Raw genomic sequence first — 26,463 nt, 5'->3', positions numbered from 1 at the left:
CCAAAACTAATAGATAAAACATCAGTAATGTAATATAATCAATAAAGTGTATTTAATATAACATTTTCTCGAAAAAAACGATTGCATAAATATGAATTAATCGAATACCTGATATAGTTTAGGATCCTTGGGCGCCGTAGAGTTTATTGCGTACACATGTATAACTGGTAATGGAGTGTACAACACTTTTAGTGTTGACTCGCAAAGTCGAAGATTCCGTCGATCCCAGCCCGCACCGTCGAGGAAAACACCATGGACGTAAACCCCTTCCTGAATACAATATATTATGTCATCGGTTATGTGATTAGAATTAAACCGTTCGGCGTCGAGACGAGCGATCTAATTATTTGTTTGAAGATGTCTCGTTTTGATATAAAACAAGTTCCACAAAACGTGCGCGAAGAAAATAGCAGTCGGAGATTGATGACTTATATGGAAGGTTGTGAAACTTCTGATAGTAATAGTGGTGGTCAATCTTCGAGTATTTGTAATCACACACATACTAACGGTAGCGGAATTAAACAAAATAAATGTAATCAAATAACCAATGTTATGGACTTCCGCAAGATAACACCTAGCACAGTAAAATATGTTCATCGTCATTATTATAAAACTAACATTATATTAAGAAAATATTTGTTTTTTATATATTTATTTGTAATAAAACTACTTAGCCTATTTTAAAAACTCTTTCACTTATAGAAAACTACGTTATCAGAGAGTATATATATATATATATATATATATATATATATATATATATATATATATATATATATATATATATATATATATATATATATATATATATAATTTTAATCCAAGGGTCCAGGGTTCAAGTCCCTGTTCGGGCGGCCAAACTTTTTGGTGTGTTATAATTTTATAAGTAACATTTATAAATTGTTTTTTAAAATATATGTAATTATAACCATTTTTTATCTTCGTTACAATTTTTATTGTACATATTTTTAAGTAATATGGTATATGTTATTTTAAAAGAATTTTTACCTTATAATTTTATAGTTAATTATAAAATAACATATTACATAGTAAACAATATATATATATATATATATATATATATATATATATATATATTTAATAATCAATTTCCAATATATACCTAGTTGTCGTGCCAATTAATATACATATATTAACTGATATTGAGCCATAATATTGATATATTATAACAATATACGAGTATATGTATATTTGCTTCTTCAGCTAAACTAATACCTATACAAAAATGTATAGAAAATATTTACTACCATCCTGCACGCAATTCGTTCGGATAATTTCAGCTATAGGCGTCAATGCTAATCAGTAGGTACGCATTATTGCTTGATAATCCGACCAGTATAATTATCCAAATTTTAATTATTTAAGAAATCATCCTCGTGGCCTCACCCTACAGCATTACATGAGGTCGTTGTAGAAGGTTTTCGTTTCCTTTTACATGTATTGGACAATTTTATCTATTTTATAAATATGAATATTTTTTTAATATATTTTGTATCAACATTTTGAGCATACATTTAATTTTCAAATAAAATTTACACGAAAAATTTCCTGCAGTGATTCACACATTCCATACGTAACTGAAATTATTTTCAAAATATCGAAAATTCTGTAGATATTGATCTGATAGCAAAAATTTAAAAAAAGTCCAGACCTACATAATTCGTTTCTAATCAATACTATAGATATAAAGCAAATGTCCTATTTACTCATATTAATAAACAAATTATCCCATTATAGTCTTCCGTATGAATTAAGTAATAATAATATATAATTATATACCGGTGGTGGTGCTTTAATTTCCTCATAGGTAAACTTCGTAACGTCATTGTGTAAGGTGACCATGTCCAACGCCCAGCCTTTATGGGCTCGAGTTACTTCCTGACGCATAGCCGTCAAGAAACCTAGCGGAATAATAGCATTAATGTATAGCAGGAATATTGTATAGCTGGTCAGCAATAAAAAAATTTAATAAATACAATCTATACAAAAATTAGGAAACAATGAATACATAGAAATTTGTTGCCATTGTAATAAATGTAAAATTTGGCATGATTATATTTCGCTTACTATATTAGAATCAAACATGGTAAAGGGCGCGCCTCCCGCCCTCAATCGGATTAATTTGGTTTATCGACGAAAAATAGAAGTCAGAAATTTTAATTGACACAAAGTATTTGGTGTCGGCCAGATCAAAGTGACGATCGATATATATTCTACTTTTCAACATAAACTCGCATAATTTACTTTGAACTACTAGTAGAGTAGTCTTTTAGATATATATTTTATAAAAAAAAATGCGTGAAATTAATAAATCACTTGCTAATATTTTAATTTTATTTATTTATTTATGTTATGTCAATGGGGATAATTAGGATGTTAATTATGTTATTTGTTAAAGATATTATAGCTAAAGATACAAAGATGACACTTCTTTTATATCACAAAGGTGACAAACAAGCATACAGCCCGTCTGATGGTAAACAATCACTGTAGCCTACATACCTACCATAGAGATACAAAATAATGAAAAATCCTAAGGAAAAATCTAACTGTCAGAACTGAAATAAAAAAATGATGAAGAGGGTAAAGCACAATAATTACCTTGTGGATTAAAAAAGCCAGTCATCCAAAATGAAAAGGGCCTGGCTTGGAAACACCACGAGGAGAATTGAATGTTTCTCTCCAAAAACTCGGTAAACCAAAATCCGAGCGTCGACGACGACCATGAACTTTTCAACCAAATTTTCGGTACTTTCGCATCGTAGATATTATCTAGAGAATCGCGAAGAGCCTGCACAATTCAATTATTATTTTTGAAATTTACATCTAAATATAATGTTCTTATATAATTACGTTTAAAAAAACTTCATTTCAAACAAGATCATTACATTGTTCGCTTAATATAAGTATTGAGTAAGTACTTGACGTTCCCTTCTGCTGAAGTTATTTTCTTCAACATTTTTAACTTTCTTTTAAAACAATTTTATAGTTATTGAATGTAACCAACTCACCTCATTCATAATTATAGTACCGTCGATAGCGAGTAGTAAATCTTTTAGGGTGGTCCTCACTAGAGATATAACTTTTTGCATGCGATCAATTTCTTGGCGCAAAAAGATCACCATCGAATTCAACATGCCGTAATATTTTAGTCTGGAAACAAAGTCACTTCTTAACGTGGTATCGGTAGAAATTCTAAATTCTATGCAAGGAAATATATTGTATATTACGGCTTTCAAATATGCCAATCGTTCTATAGAAATAATATGCTAGTAATTTTAAATGAAAACTTGGTAATGTCTGCGTTGTTTTTAAAGTTTTGTAAGCATTAATATATATCCGTTTTTGTCAATAATAATTTCAACATCTTATAAGCAAGAAATAACATTTTTTTATTAAATACCAGCTGAATGTTGTTGCTTCGCCCACGTGAATTAGTACATAAAGTATCCTATCTGCTAGGTTTTGCATTTATAATATTAATAAGTTAATAGCTATAACAACTATGTATATTAAAAATCAAACTTTTTTATGTACATAAGTTTACTATATATCTAAAAATCTCAAACCTTCATTTGATAAAAAATTACAAGAAGAGTTGCCACTTATTTCAGCTTAATATTGAATTTTTTTAACTAAAGTATTATGTACCTTTCTCTGACTTCGTGAGGGTCAAAATTAGGTGGCACTTTGTCAAGCATCTCCTTGGATTGCCTGTAAACTGACGCCTCCCGAGTCTCTCCGCCGCCAGAACTCGACTCCTTTGGTTGAATCGAGAGGATTGTGTCCAGTAACTCCTGGGTCTTATTGCGTTGATATCTATAGAAAATTAATAATAATATACCCTTAACTATAGTTCTATGTTATAGTGATAGTATTGCGAGACGACGATTGACGATACGATTAACGTAACACTAGTAAGTAAATTATTCATTTCTTAAGAGATCGGCCGTATATTTTATTTTATTCTACTTCAACAATCTGAACTGACAGATGAATCACTGCAATGTGTTTAATTATATTGTTTTATCATCATCAGAACTTTAGATAGAATTTAAATTAACAAAATTGTAGGTATCTTATATTAATTCAAACTTATTTTCATTAGTACTTACTAACAGTAAGTACTAATGAACATAAGGATAAGAATAATACGGAGTAATATAATTTAATACTTCTCTAAATAATACAGTAGTGTAAAATAACACAAAACTCCGATCCGCATCTGTTTCTCCACATCTAAACTTTTAAACCATGCAACGGTTTTTGACACGGGTTTTATTTACTTATTTACTATCATTTACATACTTTTCACGAAAAACTTGTATGTACAATACATCCTAATTAAACCTTTGTATAACAAAATAAATACAATGTTATGTAATAAATTGCAACCAAGAGACGAGGCGGCTAATTTGTTAAAGAATAAATTAAATCTAATGCTAGGTGAATTGAGTATTAAGATGTAAGTAACGTACGTTATGTCCGCGTTCGTATGTAAACCATATGCCTGAGGCGGATCAACCGTCTTCATTTTCTCAATCTCCTCGATATATTCTGGTATATTTTTAAACTTCATTATACCGTAACTTTTGTAAAATTGGAAGTCATCAGAAAACAGTTGATCTGAGAACCAGACTCTACAAAAAGTCACCAGCAGACGAGTATCGTAATCATCTGTTACTCGACCGCCATATTGCACCGCAGACACCATATAGCTGTATAAAAATATATATTACCTATATTATTATTACAGAGAAAAAAAGAACCAGTCACTAATGAATATAAATATCCGAGCCTTAGAGAAAAGTAAACTGGTAGATAATCTGTACTTTGTTCTGAAAGATATACATATATAATATAAGTATCTTTACTACATTAAGGAAAAAATAAATGTGAATGTATCAAAAGAAAGCTAGTCTTTCATTTACCTGTTAATATAGATAATTAAGCAAAAGATTTTTTTTGTTATTGGTATTTTACCTTTTCTATTACTGATATTTCTTATATTTCCCTAATATTATAAATGTCAAAGTTTGTTACGAGTGTTGTTTGTATGTTTATTACTCACTCACGTTTAAACGATTAAACAGACTTAAATGAAATTCGGTACAGAAGTAGGTTATGTCCGAACACATAGGATACTTTATATACTGATGGACACGGACAAACTCACAGAATACAACAAGATATAGATAATTATTATCTTTTTTGTTCATTTAATAATCTTACCGTACAGTTGTCCAACTTATAGATTGTCCAGGCTCCAGTTGGTCTAAATGATTTTGTATGAACATACAAGATGCCAACCAGTCTGCAGAGTTGAACTCGTATGGAATGTTCCACCCGAGCGGGCCGAACTTGCGTCTCTCTTGTACCACGGTATGTAGGAAGGATATAGTGTAAATAAGCGGCAAGTAGAACGGACTGTCGCTATAGTCGAGAAAATCTTGACTCATGGAGTCGTAAGTTCTCATTAAACCAGCCTTTATACCTAAAATAATACAGATCGTATAAAAATAACATTGCAATCTCACTAGAGTTGCAAGTTTTCACAGGCAGTGATTAGCCACTTCACCATAAGGTGGGCCGTAATTTTCATCAGCATATCATTAACAATTAAAAGCCAATTTTACAATACAAGTATTGTTTTTCCATAACAACTCATCGGGCCTTTGAGTCCAACGTCCCAATGTTGGGTCCAAATCTTTTGTCATAAGAAAAGAATAGTCTATTTCGATATAACTAAATGAAAATGGATCGAACCATAAGACAATCTGCCGTTGGTGTGATGTTTAAATTTGTTAATAATTTATGATCCTTAAGTGTTTCTGTGATAATTTCAACAAAACTTGGTTTTATTTTCATTAAGTTCTATGGAAATTACCAAGCTAGACAAGCAACTTAATATATTTTGAATATTCATCTCTCATTGTATACCGGCATAGATCATACTTCCCCGTGAGTATTGAAAGAGGCAACTACTTTTTAGAGGGAATTTAATGGTTGAAGGATGAGTAGTAGCGTCTCTCTTAAAATATTAACAAAGCCTAAGTTTTGGCTGTCAACCCTTCTGCCAAGCGTGGCAAGTACTGGCGAAACTCCCAATAGGGGAATACCTATATTCAGTAGTGAACAGTAAACGGCTATATAGTATTCTTTTCTTATTCTGGTGTATTATAATTTGTTCGCTTAGTCGCCTGTTATGACATCCAATATGAAAAAGAGTATTAACATATAGTTTATATTTAAATGAAACGAAAACACTGTTAACGTACCAGAAGGCGGTTCGCAAGTATACTTGATAGACATTTGAAGTAGAGTTATGGGAAACCTGTCGTGCACTTCCGTAGTAATCCACAATCTAAACGACTCGTGTACTTTCTCTGGTTCTTTTTCCAATTCAGCGAATTGTTCCATAATCTCTACCATGTATTCCAAACCCAAGTGGCAGTTTTGTAATAACACCCATAGACCCTAAATGTATAATTAATGTTTTTAATTCGAAAGATTATTATTAAATTCATGATAATGAATAAATTTTTAATATGTACTGAAATATAATTTTCCTGGCTGTAAATTTTTGTATAATATTTAATATTAAAAATACACAGAAAGTATATTTGATGGAAAATTAAGCAAGTTGACTGAAAAATAAATTGATGTCATTATAAATTAATTCATTTTTAATTTAATAAACACGGTACAAATCAACCACATGCAGAGTTTATTGATTATTAATATATTATATGGTATAAGGTTATATTAATATTTCTGATTAAATAATAATTATTGGTCGTGTAACCAATAAAAGGAAAAATTATATTAGTATTAGCTTTAACCCGCAACTCCGTCTGCGTGACTAAATAAAAAGTAGCTTATATTCTTCTCCATCCTTTATAGTACCTATTACATCAAATAGTGTCCGGTTAAGCGGTTAAGGCACCAAGAGGAAACCAACAAACTGTTTTACATTTATATGATATTATAATTTAATACAGAACCTCTTTCAATGCTCGATCTATAAGTTTCCTCGCATGAACCTCTTGCCCTTGGCCCATAGATATTGAAGAACACAGACACTCTAGACGCTTGGCTGTCGTCTCGATTGACGGAGTTGGGTCAGAGCCCATTGCAAGGAATCCAATCAACGGAACAAGAGGCCGTGACTCTAGGACCATTTGCTGAATAAAATATAATAATTATAAATTCTAAATTCATCCAATAAAGATCATAATCATCTCATAATTATACCTATTCCAAAAATAAAAAAATGTCTTTATATTTTTAATTAAATTAAATTAATATTACCTCATAATTAACAATAACCGCTTCAGAAAATCTTGCGCCCATAGAGTGTATGACGTATTTCCTAAAAGTTAAAAATAGTTATGTTGATTTATATTTTACAATGGAATATTCCTAAATGAATGAATAAATAAATAAAAAATAAAAAAAAAATATCAAACTAATCATCGGTTTATATATTATTTCTATTATATATATAAACTCTGAATAATGTAAACCCAGAGTTAAATATTAAAAATAACAGCGCATTCAAATTCCATTGAAAGGACCCTTTTAGCTAATATCCCATAAGGGCGGACCGTTCTAATCTACATAAATAAAAATGAAATGCTGTTGGTTGACGGGTACTTAAGTAATATGTATATAAACGGCTGAATCGAATTGATTATTTTATTTTAATTTTTATAATTGTCTCATATTTTAAACATTTGAAAAAATAACATATACCGACTATCAACTAGTTAAGATATTATCTTACTGTCAGTCTTTGAGTTCGATAAGCACATATCATAAGTAAATTAGTTTTTATCCGCAACTTCGTCCGCGTAACTTGGATATGTTAATTGATTGGGATAGCCTACATCTTTTTCCATTCCAAATATGTATATCTTTCATGACGGTTGGTTGAGGCGTTAAGGCGTTAAGAAGTAACAAACAAAGAAGCTCACTTTCATATTTATAATATTAGTAAAGATGTGAATATCGAATTTATATTGCAAGAGCCCTCTAGACAAACATATTTAGTTGCACAACAACAGCAACCTTTCTTACACGGAGCCCTTAAATTCATTTAATCTATTAGTACTTACAAACTTTGTGCAAGTGTTCTATCGGGACACCATGCACGTACGATCAACAGTTTCCGAAACACGTCCAAAGAATTGTATCCGTCGGGCAACGGCTCATCTTCAGGTGCCTCTTTATCGAACCTTTGTAAATTAAAAAAAAATACAATTATATTTTTCTTCATGACCAAATTTAATTTCACAAGTAGAATTTATTTTACAAAAAATAAAAACTTAAGTCCCGAAACTGCTTCTCTTTTTAAATTAAATTAATTAAATTAAATTAAAATAAAAAATACTGGTTTCATAAACCAGTATGACAGAAAACCAATCGATTTGTAAACAAAATATGACAAAATTTGTTCAATAATTAATAAAAATATAATTATAGCTCAAGATAATAACAGAAGAAAACTACACACGATTTGAAAACTTCTTCATTTTCGTCGCTTAAGCAACAATATTTGTTAACACCAATTGAAAACTAGACTAAAATGTAATGTAATGTCTAAAGTTTAGATTAAATACAAAGCAATATGCTTATAATAAAAGAAGTTGGCAATCAAATATTTCTGCCTACCCAGAATCCCTCTGTGTACCCCTTTCTGTGAACCAAGTATATAAGTTTCTCAATAACTTATCAATGTAGTATATAGTGACAAGTTATTGAGAATGTAAAATATATATTCCTCTCTCTTACTGGCTTTACCCAACAGGGTCCATAATAGAAGTTGAAATGCTATCTACTAATTACATTATGCAATAAGAAATAAATAAAATAAAATAAATAAAAAATATATATAATAGGAATTTTATGAACTTACTGTGTTTGTCGATCACAACAATTGTTTCAACTTTATTCAGAAGTCTTCTTTAGAAAGTTTTACAAGTACTGTAAAAATAATATCTCAGTAACTTACCAATTTTTCCATCCTTTTTCATTATTGGTAACTTGATTAAGTATATTTGTATATTGTCGTAATTCTGACAACTGCACCAAATTCAACCATGACATATCGGTCACCCATTTAAAAGGCTTGGGTGGACACGCGTTCAAATCCAACGCAGCACCACCTAGAACATCATATACTTAAATTTTTTCGTACTTGAAAATTATTAAAAATATGTAGCAGCATTTAAAAAAAAAACTAAATTTTTAACATATTAGTTATTTACAATTTTTATCAATCAAAATCACTATTAGGTTAGCTATACTATATGATTTAATTCATTTAATATTAACTAATGATTTTCAACTACATATTCTTTACGTCCTAGTTCACGCAAACAAAGCCACGGGATACAGCTAGTTAGATATAATTTAGACAAATGAATAATATCAAAAGACTACAAATAGCTCTGTAGCCTTGACTAATGCTAACTACATTTATTAAAATTCAAATTCAAACCCTTGATTAATATCTGGAATTCATCGTATGTTATATATTCCTTCTGCAAATCAATCTTCAGAGTAAGTAGCAGCGTAAACAAGTACTTGTGCTTTTCATAGAATCCTCGACTTATATATTTGAATACGTCATAAGTCTTAAAAAACCAAAATAGAGTTTTGGTCTTTTGTAAATTATATGCATCTATTTATGAAATTGTAAAAAAACTACATTGCGATAAAAGTAGATTACTTTTAAAAAAGTCCAGAAGATTTGATTCTTGATAAGTTTATAAATCTTTAATATTATTCTATATGCCATAAGTAATAAATTAGTAATTATTCCTGGCAGAGTGTGGTAACCACGACTAATGCTAAAACTCTGAGGAGGGGAGTGGGGGGAGGAGCTGCCCATTCTCAACTATTTTTTATTTTGTATGACAAATATTTTATAAAACTTAATGTATCAAACTCTCTGCCTAAGAACTCCTAAAGTCATTTTAATCCTACTTAGATCCACCAAACCACTAACCAAATAATCAATGATAAATGCGATTCTCCTGGTAGTGATAGGGCTCTGTGGCGATCTTTCCATAGATATATCGAACCGCTCTAAAAACTGAGCGAGCGACGTCTGGTACATGTTACATACAAGCGACATATTGCAAATTAGGAAGTACAACACCGAGCCTCGAGTCGCGACCGGGCGGAACTCTTCGCGGGCAGCGTTGATCTTTATCTCTGTCTCTTTGGCCACGTCAAGTTTTTCTTTTACCTGCAGATCGTTATTAAATACCAACGTTAAGTATTCTATAATAAAGAATAATTAACCGCAATGTACCCTCCTAAGTAATTTTTTGGATGATGCTGATGGTGTGGAATTATAAGCGTACAAGTACCGTAATCTATGCACGTCGACCTTCACCTGAAAAATTAACCTACCTAACACCTATGTAGAACCCTAAATAAGAACCTAAAGAAAATAATTCGTGTTATTCGTTTTTTTTTTTCTACATCAATAAGCCCACAAACTATACCATAACAAAATACCCGGTGGTAGAGTATAAGCGGGTATTTGTAATTTTAGACAATGACTTCACACGTTCGTCGCCGACAACATAGCAGATACTTACACGTATTCGGTAACGACTTATATGAATGTAATAAATAATAGTAGATACAGTATTTTGTAACAAATAAGAAATTTCCTTTAGTTTTTCGTTTGACATTACCTATATGCAGTGATAGGTACTAATTAACAGAGACATTACTATCAGATAGATCATCAGTTTGTCAATTCTATTAATATAGTTCAAGAAATATAATGTATTAGATTACATTATACTAAAATTTATTATAAAGGTTATGCGTTACTTGATCGTTGGTTGACACATTACTAGAGTGTGTGACTGGACCGATTTGACTATTTTAAATCGACTACAAAAAGAAGAAAATTCTCAGTTCGGTTATATTTTTTTATTTGTTACCTAATAACTCCATTAGTTGTAAATCGATTTGAAAAATTCTTTTTTTATATTAAAGGATATACTTCCAAATTAGTCCCATAGAATTTTTATCAAAATCGGTTCAGTAGTTTAGTATCAAAATAACTAATAACTAGTTTGCCATAATCAAAGTCGGTTTTTTTTTCGAAATACAATCTACTTTTTTTTTTTTTACAACTTAGAATGGCAAACAAGCTGACGGCCCACCTGATGGAAAGTGGTAACCGTCGCCTATAGATATGAGCAGTACCATGGACATAACAGAGTATACTGTTTCGCCCATGATACCCCCCATGCGTTGCCATTCCTGAGGACTTAGGTGTTATTCCTCTGTACCCAGTAAATTCACGCCATATCCCACCCTTCAAACCGAAACACAGCCATGCAAACACAACTGCTTCGCGGTTGAAACACTTACTTATTTATGTTTATAAAAGTTGTATTAAGATGTTTAGAAAAAAATAAAATAAAATTGGAATAAGACAATGGTTATCAGGTCAAATAGAAATATTTGATCACACACTTACTTCAGTGGCCGTGGATTTAGTGATATTAAGCACTTGTATCAAAGAAACATCCTCCACCAAGGAGCCCTGGATTGTGGTCAGCTTGTGTAGCAAGTTCGCTTCTAATTCCTGCATTTTTCTTCGGTTAGCCGTCACGTCCATAATCAATTGAGTACGTTCAGCCTCCATCTCGGCCTTCTCCGTTAAAATCACTCGCCCTAACAACTGGTCTTCCAAACCTGATATGTAATATATTATTGAGGACTAAATAATACCACAGTTTAAGTAATAATACTTATTAAAAAATCATCACGTAATAGTAACATTCGTGTAAAAAGATCGATCTACGGTAACCACTTACCATCAGGTGGGCCGTACGCTTGTTTGCCACCGCAGTGGTATAAAAAAAAAAAGATCAATACATATTTTCAGATTTCGATCCTGTATCTCGGGGCAAGTTCCTAATATCATAAATGCCTATTAACTTATGTAATCAACCATGTCAGAATGCAAACGCTCTTATCATGCCAAACAGATTTAAAAATATCAAATATATCTAACACTGTTAGTTATTTTTTCCAATTTTTTTACATAAATTTTATATAGGAAACTAAGACGAAATTTAACTGGATACAAATAAGCTAATTTAGGTCAAATATGATCATGCAAAGTACATTTATAGTAACGGTATCCATTAAATCTACATTAGTTACTTTTCTACATAATACGTATAATGGTACTGTTCATGTCTATAGATGACGGTTACCACTTTCCATCAAGTGAGTCGTCAGCTTGTTTGCCATTTTAAGTTATATAAAAAAAAATGATTTATTAACGTGTCTACCTAATATCAAATATTTGTTCGTTTATCCACGACCTAATCGTTATACATATTATCCTTACAAGACTCTGAGGTTATATCTCTGAAGTTAATTTGATTCTGAGATCGAGAGAGACTCGAAATGAAACAAACTTCAGTGGTAAAAGGATTCTGACTTACAACAAAACTTTTTGTCAATTTAAATTACGGACTAGCTCGGAGTCAGCGCCATTTTAATGTAAATTACAATGTAAGAGAAATTAAGATCGCACTGTGCCAGTTTGCATTTAAATGTTTTGCTAAATGTAAACAAGTCGAGTATTACGTTCACCACATCAAATGTCTCTTACGACAAAATATCTTTTGAATACTTAAATATAAAAATATTAGATATATTGAAGGAAATGTATATATATCAATGTTTAAGAAAAGTAACAATATTCAAGGAAAAAATTCCCGAAATACATGGTACGTGCATACAAAACAACAATAGGTGAAGCTACTGAACATTAGATTGAGCATGACGACAGCGAATTGATATTTTCCAGAATGTCAATACTGTACCTTGCATTGTTACAGTAAAGTCGATTATTGAAGTGCGTGCTGAAATCTCAGGAGTATACGCGGGGTTAGGTAGTTTCGTTGTTATGTAAATCTTATGACCATGGGTCACGTCGATTTCTTTGTCACCCAGTTTCACCTAGAAAATAAGCAAAATATATTGACGTCTGGAATTCAACTATTCGTATTTGAAGATAGTTAAGCCTACCTTAAAGGTAGATCCGATTTTTATATAATTCCGTTCTAGTATATTGTCAAGAGCAGGATCCAACTCTTCAGCGACATCTTCAATAAGCAATGGTCTACCGAGTGAAACACAGTCTTCTATATGATTTCTATCGATGGAACAAAAGTATATTAAACAGTTTAAAAAATGTGCAATTTTTTTTTTGTTGGTTTTCTTTAAATGTCTCTAGATCTGCGCGTTAAGCTGAATAATAGCCATGGCGGCAAATTTATAAAAAAATATTCTATACTTTTTTTATAGTTAAAGAGGCAAAGCACAAGCAAATAGTGTACTTGGTGGAAAGCGGCGGTGTCGCCCATGAACACTTATAACACGACAGGAGTTCCTTATGCATTGCCGGCCTTTAAAACGTTTGTAGGAATTTCTGTATTTTCTATATTAAATTTACCGTTTAAATAATCTTATTATGCCTATGTAATGTTTGCTTTAAATTAAGGTATAAGAGTAAAATTTTACATTATATTTTATTATCCACCTTTAGTTTATAATGTCTTCTATATTAATATAAACGAAATTAGAGAAAAAGAACTCAAGTAACTCAACTCAACTTAGTAAACATAACTAACCTAAAATATTTATGATTTAGTGTAGTAACGATTAGATCATTAAACTTTTCCATGTTTTTAATCCAAATTTTTCCCTGAGTCTGTGGATCGATGAGCAGTGGAAAACGGGATGCTTTTGTTACGATAATGCCGTTTTGAATCGAGAGCTCGTCCGTCGGCAGTCCACACAGATTCCAATCACCAATCTATATAATAACTTAAATAAATATTTGATAATACTGGAAATAATACTAATCATCTGATATCACATTATAGTAGAGTAGTACCAATTGATATTATAGGTACTACTCTACTAAAATGTAACTAACACTTCTACTTGTCTACCATTAAATATAATCATGACTGATATTTCGTGAATATTAAGAAATAAATTCTAAAGAAAATGTGGCTGAAAGACAGAGAGAGAGAGAGAGAGAGAGAGATATTTCATTCGTCATAAACTCTACCATGAACAGTCAACGAACAAAACTTCATATTTCGCTTGACTGCTATATTTTGGACAAGTAGTCATAGTAAACTAATGTACTACTATATCAATTTATACAAATTGCTATATTTAGAAACAAACAAATAATCTTGTAGCAAAAAATTATGTTATTGTGACCGATTTTAAAATTTTATTGCCTATACATATCTCAATAATTTCCTAATTAAAATTAATTATAACACAAAATCATAGAGACTGACATTTGGAGTTAGCTATGCAAAAAAGTCATCTTTCGAGGACATCCCAAGTAATGTAGTAGTTCTCTGCATTAGTAGGTCATTTCTGAACTGTCATTCCTTAAAATTATCTCTATCAGGAATAGGTTTAAAGCGTGACATATCAAATTCAACCCATTCTGTTTGTTTCAAACAGTTATTTTATAAATATGTACCGTAGCTGTATCCGTAAGTTGATCTGTGATGTTCAAGTTCATAGATACAGGTATTTTTCTTCGTAACAGTTCAGATAGCCAGCTGCTTATCAATAGCGAACGAAATTCTTGATTAAAGGGACCAGAGTATGATAGGAATCTGAAAGTTACAATCAAAATAATGAAACATATAGTAAATAAAACTAATTTTTTTTCTATTAATGTCCCCAACTAAACAAGTAAATTAAAAAAAAAGATTTAAATCGTAGCAAAACTAAACTCGATTTTAATTAAAAAACAAAATTACTAAATTTATTTTTATACGATTTCTATGAGAGCAATTTAAAAGTATATTCTTTCAAATAAAAATCTCCTTCTAATCGATTTATAAATAACAGAGTTGAAAAGTAATAAGAAAATACAATGGAATTAACAACCACTTTTTTTTGCAATCTGTTAAAAATGTAAGTAATATCTTTTACAAATACGAAGCCATATAGCGACTTATTGGTATATACAATAATCCAGCCTATTCTTTTCTCCTGATTACTAGTCTATAAACAAGATCGACTAACAGCCGGCATGTATAGATAACACTTATCGTTTCCATATGTACTAACCATTTAACAGACTACACAACTTTATTTACCCAACAGTAGTACCAAAATAGTTATTATCTCGATCGTTACGATTAGGGTCATAGCACACTGTGAGTAATACATCACTGTAAGTGACCTTAAAATAATCTTTGGCCCATATTCCATATTAATAAATTATAATGTTGTGTTGATAGACAATAAACTAAACTTATTATTATTTATTACTATCTAAACTTGTTGAGTCGACTTTTAAAGTTCTCTTACTTTATCCACTTCTATTACTCGTCTCATGCATAGACGGCAATTCCAAAGACAGTGCATTATCTAATCATAATAACACATTCTATTTTTTTGAAGTTTTATATCCAACTCTCACATCTACCTCTCTAGACAGTTTACAAATTATTCAAACGTTAGATACGTTTTCGTTAGTGTACGCATAAGAAAGAACAAAACACAGGATATTACTGTCTCGTTCTATCTCATGTATGCGGTAACGATAACGTATTTCTCAATGGATTCTAAGTAAGGAAACTTTTATTAACTACTATTTTATAGTATTATAATAAATATACCCAGTGAGCAATAATATATCGCCGACCAGCCTCTCAATCTCCGACTTAAACAAAGCAGATTGCTCAGTCCACCGGACCCTTTCGCCGCTCAGACCGTTAATTAGCGCGGTGGCAGCGTCCATCTTTTGCTGGCACTTGGCCGCGTCATCTAGTACCGCTTGTTTCAATGCCATAGCGTCATCGAACTGTTTTTGTACTGCAGCCAACTCGCGCTGTAACAAATAATTCTCAAATAAGAGACTCTGCACTAACATGCCTAAGTAAACGGTTGAAAAGATCGTGTCCTGTTTCTATTTTCATGACATTGGTATGTCAATATAGAACAAAAACAAAGATGCGACCACAACAATTTGACTGTATTTTATATACTCGTACATACTACATAATCTATTTATATATATATATATATATATATATATATATATATATATATATATATATATATATATATATATATATATGTTTACTATGTAATATGTTATTTTATAATTAACTATAAAATTATAAGGTAAAAATTCTTTTAAAATAACATATACCATATTACTTAAAAATATGTACAATAAAAATTGTAACGAAGATAAAAAATGGTTATAATTACATATATTTTAAAAAACAATTTATAAATGTTACTTATAACATTATAACACAGCTAAAAGTAAATTAATCGCCCGATAAGGGACTTGAACCCTTGACCTCAGGATTAAAAGTCCCGCGCTCTACCGACTGAGCTAACCGGGCCGTGGTGGTCATTGCGAAATTTATTATTACATTACGAATGCAAATATTAACCTGATTAAAATCAATTTCTTATTTAATATAGAACCTAATTATAGATCCGTTGCTTACCAAATCGTCACTACAATCTCAGTTGAGATAATTACACATTTGATCAACTGTAACCGTTTGAGTTTGTGAACCTGACAACTGATTGACCACGTTGCGCTGAGCACATTAGATTTCAATGTAAAGAGGAAATGTGCTGCCAATTTTTTTAGATGAATTAAATATTAACGATGTTTGAAGTGAAAATTAATTAAAGATCCTATTGCTCATATATGAGAAAGAACATCTCTGATACAAATGTTGTGAAAATATATGAACGTAAATCCAATTATAAAATATTGCAAGTTATACATTATACATTCATAAATAAACCTCTGATAACTTAGGTCATAGTCCTTGACACACAAAATATAAAATAAAAGTTACTATGTATTTTAATATAGATTTATGTAGAACATCATTTTTTAAAAATGTTACAAATTATTCTTCTTATTTGTAATATAAATAAATAATCGATTTACATACTGTTAAGATATCAGGCATGTGCTTTCTAAATCCATTAATATGTACATATTTCATTTACAATTCATTTCAATGTTTTTGCCGTGTTCACAGCCGAGGTTGATCGTGAGGTGACGTCATTAAATAATTCATATGAGCAATGCCGGTAAGCTAATACTTTAGTTAGGAATACCTAGATATTATCAGTGAATATATTATCTATAGTAACAGACATTACGAATAAATCAAGATTCAACATATCAGCCTTTTACTGTCCACTGTTGAACATAAGCCTCCCCCTTGGGGAGTTTTGCCAGTAATTGCCATGCTTAGCAGGCGAATTGGCAAACGCAGGTAAGCTTTAGAGATGTTTTAAGAGAGACGCTGCTGCCCATCCCTCGCCGTCCTTTAGTCGGTACTCACGACACCCACGGGATAGGAAAGGATGGACTATTCTATGCCGGGGACACACACACTGCCAAAATCAAGATTGTGTTCCAGAAAAAATACATTTAATTCATAACAAAATATATAACCACTGTTGATTTTAAAAAGGAAAATCAAAATCAATACTTTCATTATGAGATACTCTTGGCCGTTATATGATGACGTATACAAAGATGGCCGTGCTTATGAAAAAAGTTCCTAGATTTTTTTATGTAACTTAGAATGACAAACAAGCTAATAGTCTCTGAATAAAATCCGTCGTCTATAGTCACAATTATATACCACCATTGACAGCAAAGAATACTTACAAATACATACACATACACAGAATACTAGTGTCTCTTTAATAATTGTAAATTTAAGAAAAATTAATTTCTACTAAGTATGTATACACATATATTATACGCACTACATACTGAAATAGATGGAACAACCAAACATCTACAATCGTATAAACAAATGTAAATACATAAACAATTTAATATAGTATTATGAAAGGCGAAAATATTTTAATAATTTGTGAAAGAATATAAATTGTTTAAATATAATAATAAATTGTTCTTTTTTCTCATACTGTGTGTTCAAATGTTTAATTTCTAATCAAGGTAGAAAATTCTAAAACCATAATACCGATAATATTATATTTATAATAAATGTTTAAAACAATAGTTGATAAAGTTCACCAATAAAAAGATTAATAAATACAATATCGAAAGCACTAATTCGTAAACTACAAAAAATCACCAGGTATGAATGGAACCTAATACAATCGCCACATTAATAACAGACAACTGTAAAAACGATTTCATAGAAAAACACATTTATTGTTTACCTAAAGATTTTAAACCTTCCAAAAAATCGATTTGAGCCACAATTCCCTTTTGACTGTAAAAACATTTTTTTCTGGAGACGTCTAGGCTTTTGAAATTACTTCATTGTATTTCTGATTTACTACGGTTTACTTAGTGTGTACACAGTTTTTAGGGTTCCGTCTATGAAGTCTCATTGCTTTAATTAAATAATTAATGCCCTTAAGCCGTAAAAAGGTAGGAATTGTTTATAATGTGTTAGCTATTTTAACTAGAGAAGAAATAAGGTCGGATAATACTATTATAGGTGAGTACTTCAGTTTTTGTGTATAATAACAGTGCAAACGCTTGCGCAGGCTGTTGAGTGATTTAAGTAGGTATGTTTATCGTTTCTATAGACTTTAAAAATTCTATTTTTACAGTTTCCTTTATTTACTGTAACATGATTGGATATTACTTAATTTATCTGTATCCAGTGATTTAAAATATCCAATATCAAAAATACCTATAGATACAAGTAGGTATTTTTTCACAGATTTTGAAAGGATATTAATGACAGAATATTGCATCATTAAATACGTACAAAAAAAACACTATCGACCTGTACAACAGAGAGTACTTTAGACTATGTCTATACTATATAGCTAATAAGGCATATTCAATCAAACATATACTATATATAGGCACATCAACTTTTAAGAGGTATCACAAATCAAAATCATATTTTATAATATGAGCGGAACCTTAGGTTTTTAATCTTTTCCGTCATTGTATTAACCGATTAAAAAAAAAAAGGTTCTATGTTTTATATTACTTTTCACACTGACAATTTCTGTACTGAAAAGCTGTCTAGTTTTTTTGCTGTATGAATAGATGCAGTAAATATTATGATAAACAAACTCAATATCCAGCACCTTTGGTCAATACTTATCGGTGGAAAGAGTTATAAATAAAGGTTTGTCCCATTATTTATAAAAACGTCAAACTTCTAATAAACCTATTCTAGCCATTGAATTGTTTTGTCTTTTTTTTTACACTAAATTCTTAATCAGAAAAAAAATTACAAAACAGTGTCATAATGATAGGCTTGTAGAAGTTTTTATGAATAAGGAGGTAAGGATTGAGCCAACGATGTTATCAAAATATTTAAGCTAATCTAAGATTTATAGCAGACTACCTAATAGTTGTTAGCTAATGGTAACAACCTAGTTCGTTGACCTATAGTCAATTAGATATTTGAGATTATTAATTTTAAAGTTTGTTCAGTATAATTATTTTTTTAATAAACTAACCTCCTTCGCTTGTAACTGAGCTTCAGCAGACTCGAGCTCCCTCTTAGCAGCTTGATACTTCCCCTGCATAATTGCTAGATTCGCCTTCAAAGGTAGAACATCCTTGTTTACCGAGTAGAACTGTGCCATTGCTATGGTCCATGAAATGAGACCGGCGACGTTGCCGCACGCCACTTTAGCAGCTTCGAATGTGTACTGGCTTTATTCAAACATTATATATGCATATTACAGCACAATAATTTATTAGATAAATCTTTAGTAGAAAAAAAGATTTATATATTCTCATGACTTATAATAACTCATGAAGTAAATCATCAAAGGAATCTGTCAACTACTGCCGTCGTGATGAACGAACAATCGCATTTCACTAATCATATTAGAATACAACGAGGTAGAGGGCGAGCCTACAGTTTCTACATAATAATTTAATTGTTATTGCGAGAAAATCCGATAGTAACGTACCTAAATTAAATTTATCCTAAAATTAATTTCTCGATATCAATTTCATCTACAGTTTGAACCAGACAGTCAAGCAACTAATTTCATCATGTAAATGCGACGTGATATTAGTATTGTAATTAAAATTTCACAGTATACAACTAATACGTTGTGGATTATCTAAATGGAAAGTTCAGTTTGTTAGTACTATGTGAATTAATCAATGATTCTACATAACATGGCATACACTGCGCATATTAATACCTACGAATACACATAGCGGCGTAAATATACCATCATCATCATCATCATTATATCACCCTTTAATTGCCCACTGCTGAACATAAACCTCCCCTTTGGTGGGTTTTACCAGTAATTGCCACGCTTGGCAGACAATCTGATAACAGCAGTTAGGCTTTAAAGATGTTTTAAGAGGAACGCTGCCGTCCATCCCTCGCGCTCCCTTAGTCGCGTCTTACGTCACCCATGGGAATGGAAGGGGTAGCCTATTCTATGCCGGGACCACATGACCTCAAAAATGTGTCATAAAAGGCGCTAATTATGCTATAACTATAATAGTTACCTGAAATTGAAATAAGGCTGCAATAGATCAACCATTTCAGCATTGATTTCATCCTTTGGATAAAATTTCAAATTGTTTAAGAATCTTGAATCCGCCATTACCTAAAATATAGAAAAATTGTTGTTATATATTGTATACATAATCATCATTTTATTATAGAGTTAGGTACATCGATAGCGAATTATAGTGAAAGAAAGATACAACTTTAAATTATCTCTTATCGCTGACAAACGTCATCTTCTTTTGAATATAATTGTAATTTTATTTAGATGTTAACATATCATCTAAAGTTATAACCTTCAAAGATTCTGCCCAAGAAGCCATCAAGAACTGTTTCTCAGGATCAGGTCTGACAGAGTCAATTCGTTTTCGGAATAGCAATATGACAGCATCCATAATCAGTGTAATGAGGTACGGCGGCTTGCCCAATTTCCTCACTGTCGCAATATCGGCAGCATTAATTGTCTGTATAAACGATTATTATTATTCTCCATAATAAGTATGCTTCATAAAGTTAGGCATTTCAGTGTTATTCTCTTGTATCGTGCAGAACTTTATAAAATTTAAATTCACACATTTTAAAAGATAAAGAATAAGAAGAAATATTGAATTTACATTAAAGTAAATTCGTAATACTAAACAGTGCCAACGTTAGTAAACATTCACGAGTGTGTCAAATAAGTCACTCATCATGCTTCATAAAGTTAGGCATTTCAGTGTTATTCTCTTGTATCGTGCAGAACTTTATAAAATTTAAATTCACACATTTTAAAAGATAAAGAATAAGAAGAAATATTGAATTTACATTAAAGTAAATTCGTAATACTAAACAGTGCCAACGTTAGTAAACATTCACGAGTGTGTCAAATAAGTCACTCATCCTTTAAATGTATCCTCTAAGAAGCTCGACAACAGTTCTTTATGCCAGCCTATGCACATAATTACATTAAAATAAAGACATTTATTAACACAAGTTATTACACAGCTTCTTACTAATTTCGAAGCTATTGCTGGACGTTTAAATCTGAATACCCTTAAATGACCTATCTTTATAACATGCGTATCGAAGCACGCACGTTATAAAAATAGACGTTCAGACGACCAGACGTCTTACTTTAACTCGACAACTGTATACGTACATATATAGATACATACCTATACATGAATACCGTACCAACCTGTAAAGCAGCCTCGGCAGCGTCAAGAGCTGGTTTGGCCGCAGCCAACTTCTCCTCAGCAATGGCAGTTTCCGCTGCAATCACACTGACCAACTTCACGGCGCGATCTTTTACTTCCAGCACTTCAGCTTTTACTACTTCAGCAGCAGCTGCTGATTCAGCTACAGCTGCGAGTACCTGTAGTTACACAATCGTCTACATTTCTTGTTTCAGGTGTAATAATATATTCTAAACTATTATACTACCGTTTAACAACAATTTTATAATAAAAAATCAAACAAATGTTTCTTTAAAATTGATATTTCAGACTAGAAAAATATAAAAATGTACCTATTAAATTTTTGAATAGTGATAAATGTGCGCCAGTGTTCGAAATAAACAATTTTTCTAGAGAAATTTCTTTTTAGAAAGTTAATATAGAATTCAAACCTCTTCAGCTTTTGCCGTCGCTTCCTTTATTTCAAGTTCTTTCACTTCCAGTTCTTTCTTCAAAATATCAACGCTTGCTGCTGCTTCGACCAGTTTGTCAAGACCAGTTGTCATTCTAACATTAATTTCATTACAAATTTTAAATATATAAATGTAATATTTACTAAGAATAAAAAATATATACTCAAGAGCTACAAGTTACACTTAGTGCAGCGTTAGCATTTATCTAAATTAGTTGGTGTTTAACGATGCTGAATAAGAACAAACCTTCTTGCCATTTCTGCAATATTCATATGCTTCTCCTTATACAAAACTTTGTACCCTTCCAGGAAAGACAGATAAGACTTTGGAGTGACGTGTGTCTGTCTCCTAAATCTATCGTAGTACATAATGCAGGTCTCAGCCACATTATCCTGCACCATGCCCATGATTTCAATCAATTGTAGCTTTGTCTCCGCAGAACATACAACCTGTTGAATATTTTTATGATACTTAGAATGGGAAATAAGTTTATGGTCCACCTGATGGAAAATGTTAGCTGTCGCCTATATACATAAACAGTACTATGGACATCATAGAACATAGTGATAACTATGATATTATGTAGAATTTTATGTAAATACATTATAATTCTAAAGAACTTTGTTGGTTGAACTATTACTTCTTGGCATCCTAACAACTCCTTAAATAATAAAATTTATAAAAATATATTAATTTTAACAAAATACGGTTCAGATATAAAAATAACTCTTTCGAATTGCTTACTGACCTTTTATAGCTTTTACAAATCTAACAATAGAATGTGAGTTTTAATACTAACATGGAAATCTGACAAATAATGTGATGCCACTTCAATCAGTGCTTCTTTAGGCCATTTCTGGAACCAGTCCATTACAGATCCGGAAATGAGGCCAGGGAACTTTAAGGCTCTGCTTCGAAATTTTTCTCCAACCTTAAAGAAACGTATTTTAAAAAATCTTTAAAAGTTATTTTATACGTGGTATTGCCAATTAAATATGGTTATTGTGTGATTTAGAATAAGATAATAGTTTAATTTCTCTAAATCAGCCATGTAGAATTGTATATAGAAGTATGTCATGTAGGATGGCAAAATAAAAAGAATTTATTCGGTGACTTCAGGTCATCTTAGGAATATTCTAAGCTGTGATATATCGTCAATCCATCGTCAATTATTTAGGAATATTAAATATTCTGTCAAAAGTTTACGAATCTATAATATTTTTTATATACTTACATTAGATACATCACAATAACTGTTAATCGACAAAACTCATATTTAGATAATCTGTATAAATTATAGTACGACTTACCGGCGAGAAACACAAAACAACGTGCAAATTTGACCTAGATCGCATAATGAAGTATTCATAAAGAACGTCGGGGACCGGAATCCTTCTCGGAGCGTATTTCTTCATTATCGGAGTTAATTCATTCAGTATCTCATCTAGTACATAAAATACAAAAATATAATTATTCCAATTTAGTATATACAATAATAATGTGTCAATATGTAAATATTCGTTAACGAAATCTTTGTAAATGTGCATATAAAACGAAGCTCGAAATGTATTAAAGTAAAATGTTCAACTAATTTATTTTTTAAACTTTAAAAGTATTAAAACCCTAATTTTTTTGTTAATACAGAGCAACGCTATCTCAATCATTAGTGAAACTACTCACAACTTTGTCTGAAATATTATTGGACTTATATATTCATATCGTCCCTTAGTAACACTATACCGAAATAAAAAGGGCCAGATTTTTAATAAATCTTTGTAAATTTAAAAGACTAACTTAGTAGTTATAATTTTGTGAAATTCTTGAAAAAAAAAAACACAGATAAAGTACTCAATTCAGCTACTTTTAATTCAATTACCCATTTCATCTTTAGGGAACAGATTAGCTATCTCTCCCGAGCTAAGAATATTATTTAGAAACTCCAGAAACTGCTCATCCTTTATGTCATTGTCTGTAAATATAAATGTGATGCCCTGTCCTTGAAGACCAGCAACTCTGTACAAGTACTTTATATCGTCCATGAAATTGTTCACATTGTATGACCTAAAACGATATAGGCATCAATTTAGTAAAAAATAAATATCACACCCAAAGACTTCCCACAGGATTTTTATTATTTTTTATTTATTTTTATTTTCGTAGATAACTTACAAAAATAATCTGTATTATCTACGCGGAACAAGTTAAATAAAAAAATTACAAAAAAAAGATAAATATTTTCATTGCAGAATTATTTATGTATATTGAGGTTATAAGAAAATCCCAGTTAGTTAGTCAGAATAAGGAAGAGTGAGGGTGAATGTGATTACTATTTGTAGTAACAAAGACGAGGGAGGTTTGAGAGAAATTTATGTGACTTAATCTATGCTTGAGATCTTACCTATATAGGATTACACTTGATATATTATATATTTACTAGATATTGATTTACATTGAAATGTACCTTGATAATGTAATTTGATAAAAGGAGAAGTTCGCTATATAAGAGGCCAATTTAGTCAAGCTTTGTTTACCGGAACCACCGACACCTACTAATAATGCATTACCTCTGAAATTCAGATGTTTCAATTAATAAAAATTAGTGCACTTTTTTACCTGTTATGAATGAATTATATTTTAAAAAATTAGGTATCAACATTTGCATAAAAACAACACTTCAATAATACGTATAATAAATGAGTTTTAATGAAATAATATATTATTTATTTCTAAATAAAATAAAATGTAATTTGATAATATTTGGTTACCTTGTAGTCAGATATTTTAGTAAATACTAAACCATTTTACTGCCTAATTTAAAGAGACAAATTGGTTGGCTCAAATGTTTTTTAAATGGAATGTTACTCAAGGCTACATTTTACTCACCGTGGTGTATTTATGATTCTCGATATAATAAACAAATGCACCATAGCGTCGTGGAAAAAGACAAGGTCCAAGTGAGCACCTCTGATTTGATCATTAAACTGTTCTTGGAACTGTCCAAGCTTCATCAATACGAAGTCCCATCTAAAAGAATAAATTAATCTTTCTGTTAATGATTACTAATACCACATCTTATATGTTATATTCCATTGATGGAAAAAATCTCTAGTTAATTAATATCTAAAGAAATATAAATATTCTCAAAATTACTACTGTCAAGAAGTCATTAATAATAAAACATGCATCTATTTCATAGGTAAAGTTGCTGAAAAATTTTATGGTTAGTCAATCGACTTTAAAAATTCAAAATCTAAAGATTGTTAACTCTATTAATTTTGAACCTATTTTAATTATCCTATTTTAATCGAAGTAGTGTGTTACCCTCCCCCTTCCCCAACTCACGTATCTGTCTCAAGAAAAAAATTATTACAATTTTGATAAATCTAGTATTTTTGTTTTCTCTGATCTATATTCAGACAATTTTAGAATCAAATTAAAAGCACCTTAGCTAAATTGATTAATCGATTAAAGAAAGACACGGCAATATTATTAAAAAAAAATATGGGCTACTGATATAAAACCGGCTTTCATTCATATTTAGATAATAAATATTATAATGAACACGATCCTTACGCGGGTAGTTCTTCATAAATTTTAGGCGCATCAGTGCTAAAGTCTTCGTCCTCATCTCCAGTCGGCTCTACTGGCTCTCGCAAGAAGTTCACAAAGAATGTCTCCCCCTCAGGAAACTCGCTTACCACATCCGGTAACTCTTGCGCAGCCGTTTTCCAAAAGTTTACTACAAACCAATCTTTATCCTCGAATGTTGTGAACCTATAAAAAATTATTATATACAAATAAATAAAATCTTTCGTCTTTGTATAATTAATATACATAATCTTCATAGGATAAAAATAGCTTAACTGACTTTGCCCGCGTAAATTAAGTTCCACAAGTTTCTTAGAAATTCAATTCAAAATTGAGTACCAAACATTATATCTCCCCAAACTTTTGTATTTATAATATTAATAGGATTTGAAATATGAATTTCTTACCTGTCAGAAATAACCCTTAAGCATTCATGAAACCACAATTTAAGAGCAGTTTTTATAGATGGTAATTCTTCTCTTTTAATGAATAATATACCCTCCCATATGCGAGACAAATCTCTAAGATTGAATACGTAGTGAAATTTAGCAGGCGTTGGCAACATTTTAACCTAAAATATACATTTAAGCTATTTTAATTATTATTTACAATATGTTTTACCATTTGATAATAATGTATATAATGTAGTTTTAGAAA

The 26,463-nt window shown here is 30.8% G+C and overlaps 1 protein-coding gene and 1 non-coding gene across 2 annotated transcripts in view; both read right to left on the bottom strand.

The window, feature by feature from the left end:
* Nucleotides 1–26,463, bottom strand: part of LOC113518557 (dynein axonemal heavy chain 8) — a 57,931-nt gene that overhangs the window by 1,223 nt on the left and 30,245 nt on the right. Inside the window, exons 57-89 of the mRNA XM_026903540.3 lie at nt 26,214–26,377; nt 25,792–25,992; nt 25,102–25,242; nt 24,680–24,784; nt 24,095–24,279; nt 23,529–23,662; nt 23,018–23,149; nt 22,465–22,667; nt 22,198–22,312; nt 21,769–21,945; nt 20,888–21,055; nt 20,591–20,691; nt 19,570–19,768; nt 15,738–15,949; nt 14,585–14,723; nt 13,707–13,891; nt 13,102–13,228; nt 12,897–13,032; nt 11,534–11,751; nt 10,034–10,276; nt 9,524–9,659; nt 9,035–9,188; nt 8,139–8,258; nt 7,333–7,393; nt 7,026–7,205; nt 6,300–6,498; nt 5,254–5,515; nt 4,500–4,739; nt 3,673–3,840; nt 3,033–3,174; nt 2,623–2,812; nt 1,801–1,922; nt 109–270 (exon numbers count right to left, since the gene is read on the bottom strand). Of these exons, the coding sequence (XP_026759341.2) occupies nt 109–270; nt 1,801–1,922; nt 2,623–2,812; nt 3,033–3,174; nt 3,673–3,840; nt 4,500–4,739; nt 5,254–5,515; nt 6,300–6,498; nt 7,026–7,205; nt 7,333–7,393; nt 8,139–8,258; nt 9,035–9,188; nt 9,524–9,659; nt 10,034–10,276; nt 11,534–11,751; nt 12,897–13,032; nt 13,102–13,228; nt 13,707–13,891; nt 14,585–14,723; nt 15,738–15,949; nt 19,570–19,768; nt 20,591–20,691; nt 20,888–21,055; nt 21,769–21,945; nt 22,198–22,312; nt 22,465–22,667; nt 23,018–23,149; nt 23,529–23,662; nt 24,095–24,279; nt 24,680–24,784; nt 25,102–25,242; nt 25,792–25,992; nt 26,214–26,377 (5,421 nt within the window). The remainder of the gene's footprint in view (nt 1–108; nt 271–1,800; nt 1,923–2,622; nt 2,813–3,032; nt 3,175–3,672; nt 3,841–4,499; nt 4,740–5,253; nt 5,516–6,299; nt 6,499–7,025; nt 7,206–7,332; nt 7,394–8,138; nt 8,259–9,034; nt 9,189–9,523; nt 9,660–10,033; nt 10,277–11,533; nt 11,752–12,896; nt 13,033–13,101; nt 13,229–13,706; nt 13,892–14,584; nt 14,724–15,737; nt 15,950–19,569; nt 19,769–20,590; nt 20,692–20,887; nt 21,056–21,768; nt 21,946–22,197; nt 22,313–22,464; nt 22,668–23,017; nt 23,150–23,528; nt 23,663–24,094; nt 24,280–24,679; nt 24,785–25,101; nt 25,243–25,791; nt 25,993–26,213; nt 26,378–26,463) is intronic.
* On the bottom strand, nt 16,403–16,475 carry Trnak-uuu (transfer RNA lysine (anticodon UUU)). Its single transcript has one exon. It is a non-coding gene; the product is annotated as a tRNA-Lys (tRNA).

The sequence above is a fragment of the Galleria mellonella genome, unplaced genomic scaffold (assembly GCF_026898425.1).
Source record: "Galleria mellonella isolate WM207_F2 unplaced genomic scaffold, CSIRO_AGI_GalMel_v1 utg132, whole genome shotgun sequence".
In the NCBI taxonomy this organism is placed as follows: domain Eukaryota; kingdom Metazoa; phylum Arthropoda; class Insecta; order Lepidoptera; family Pyralidae; genus Galleria; species Galleria mellonella.
The sequence above is the reverse complement of the archived record's forward strand: the minus strand, read 5'-3'. Positions and strand labels throughout refer to the sequence as shown.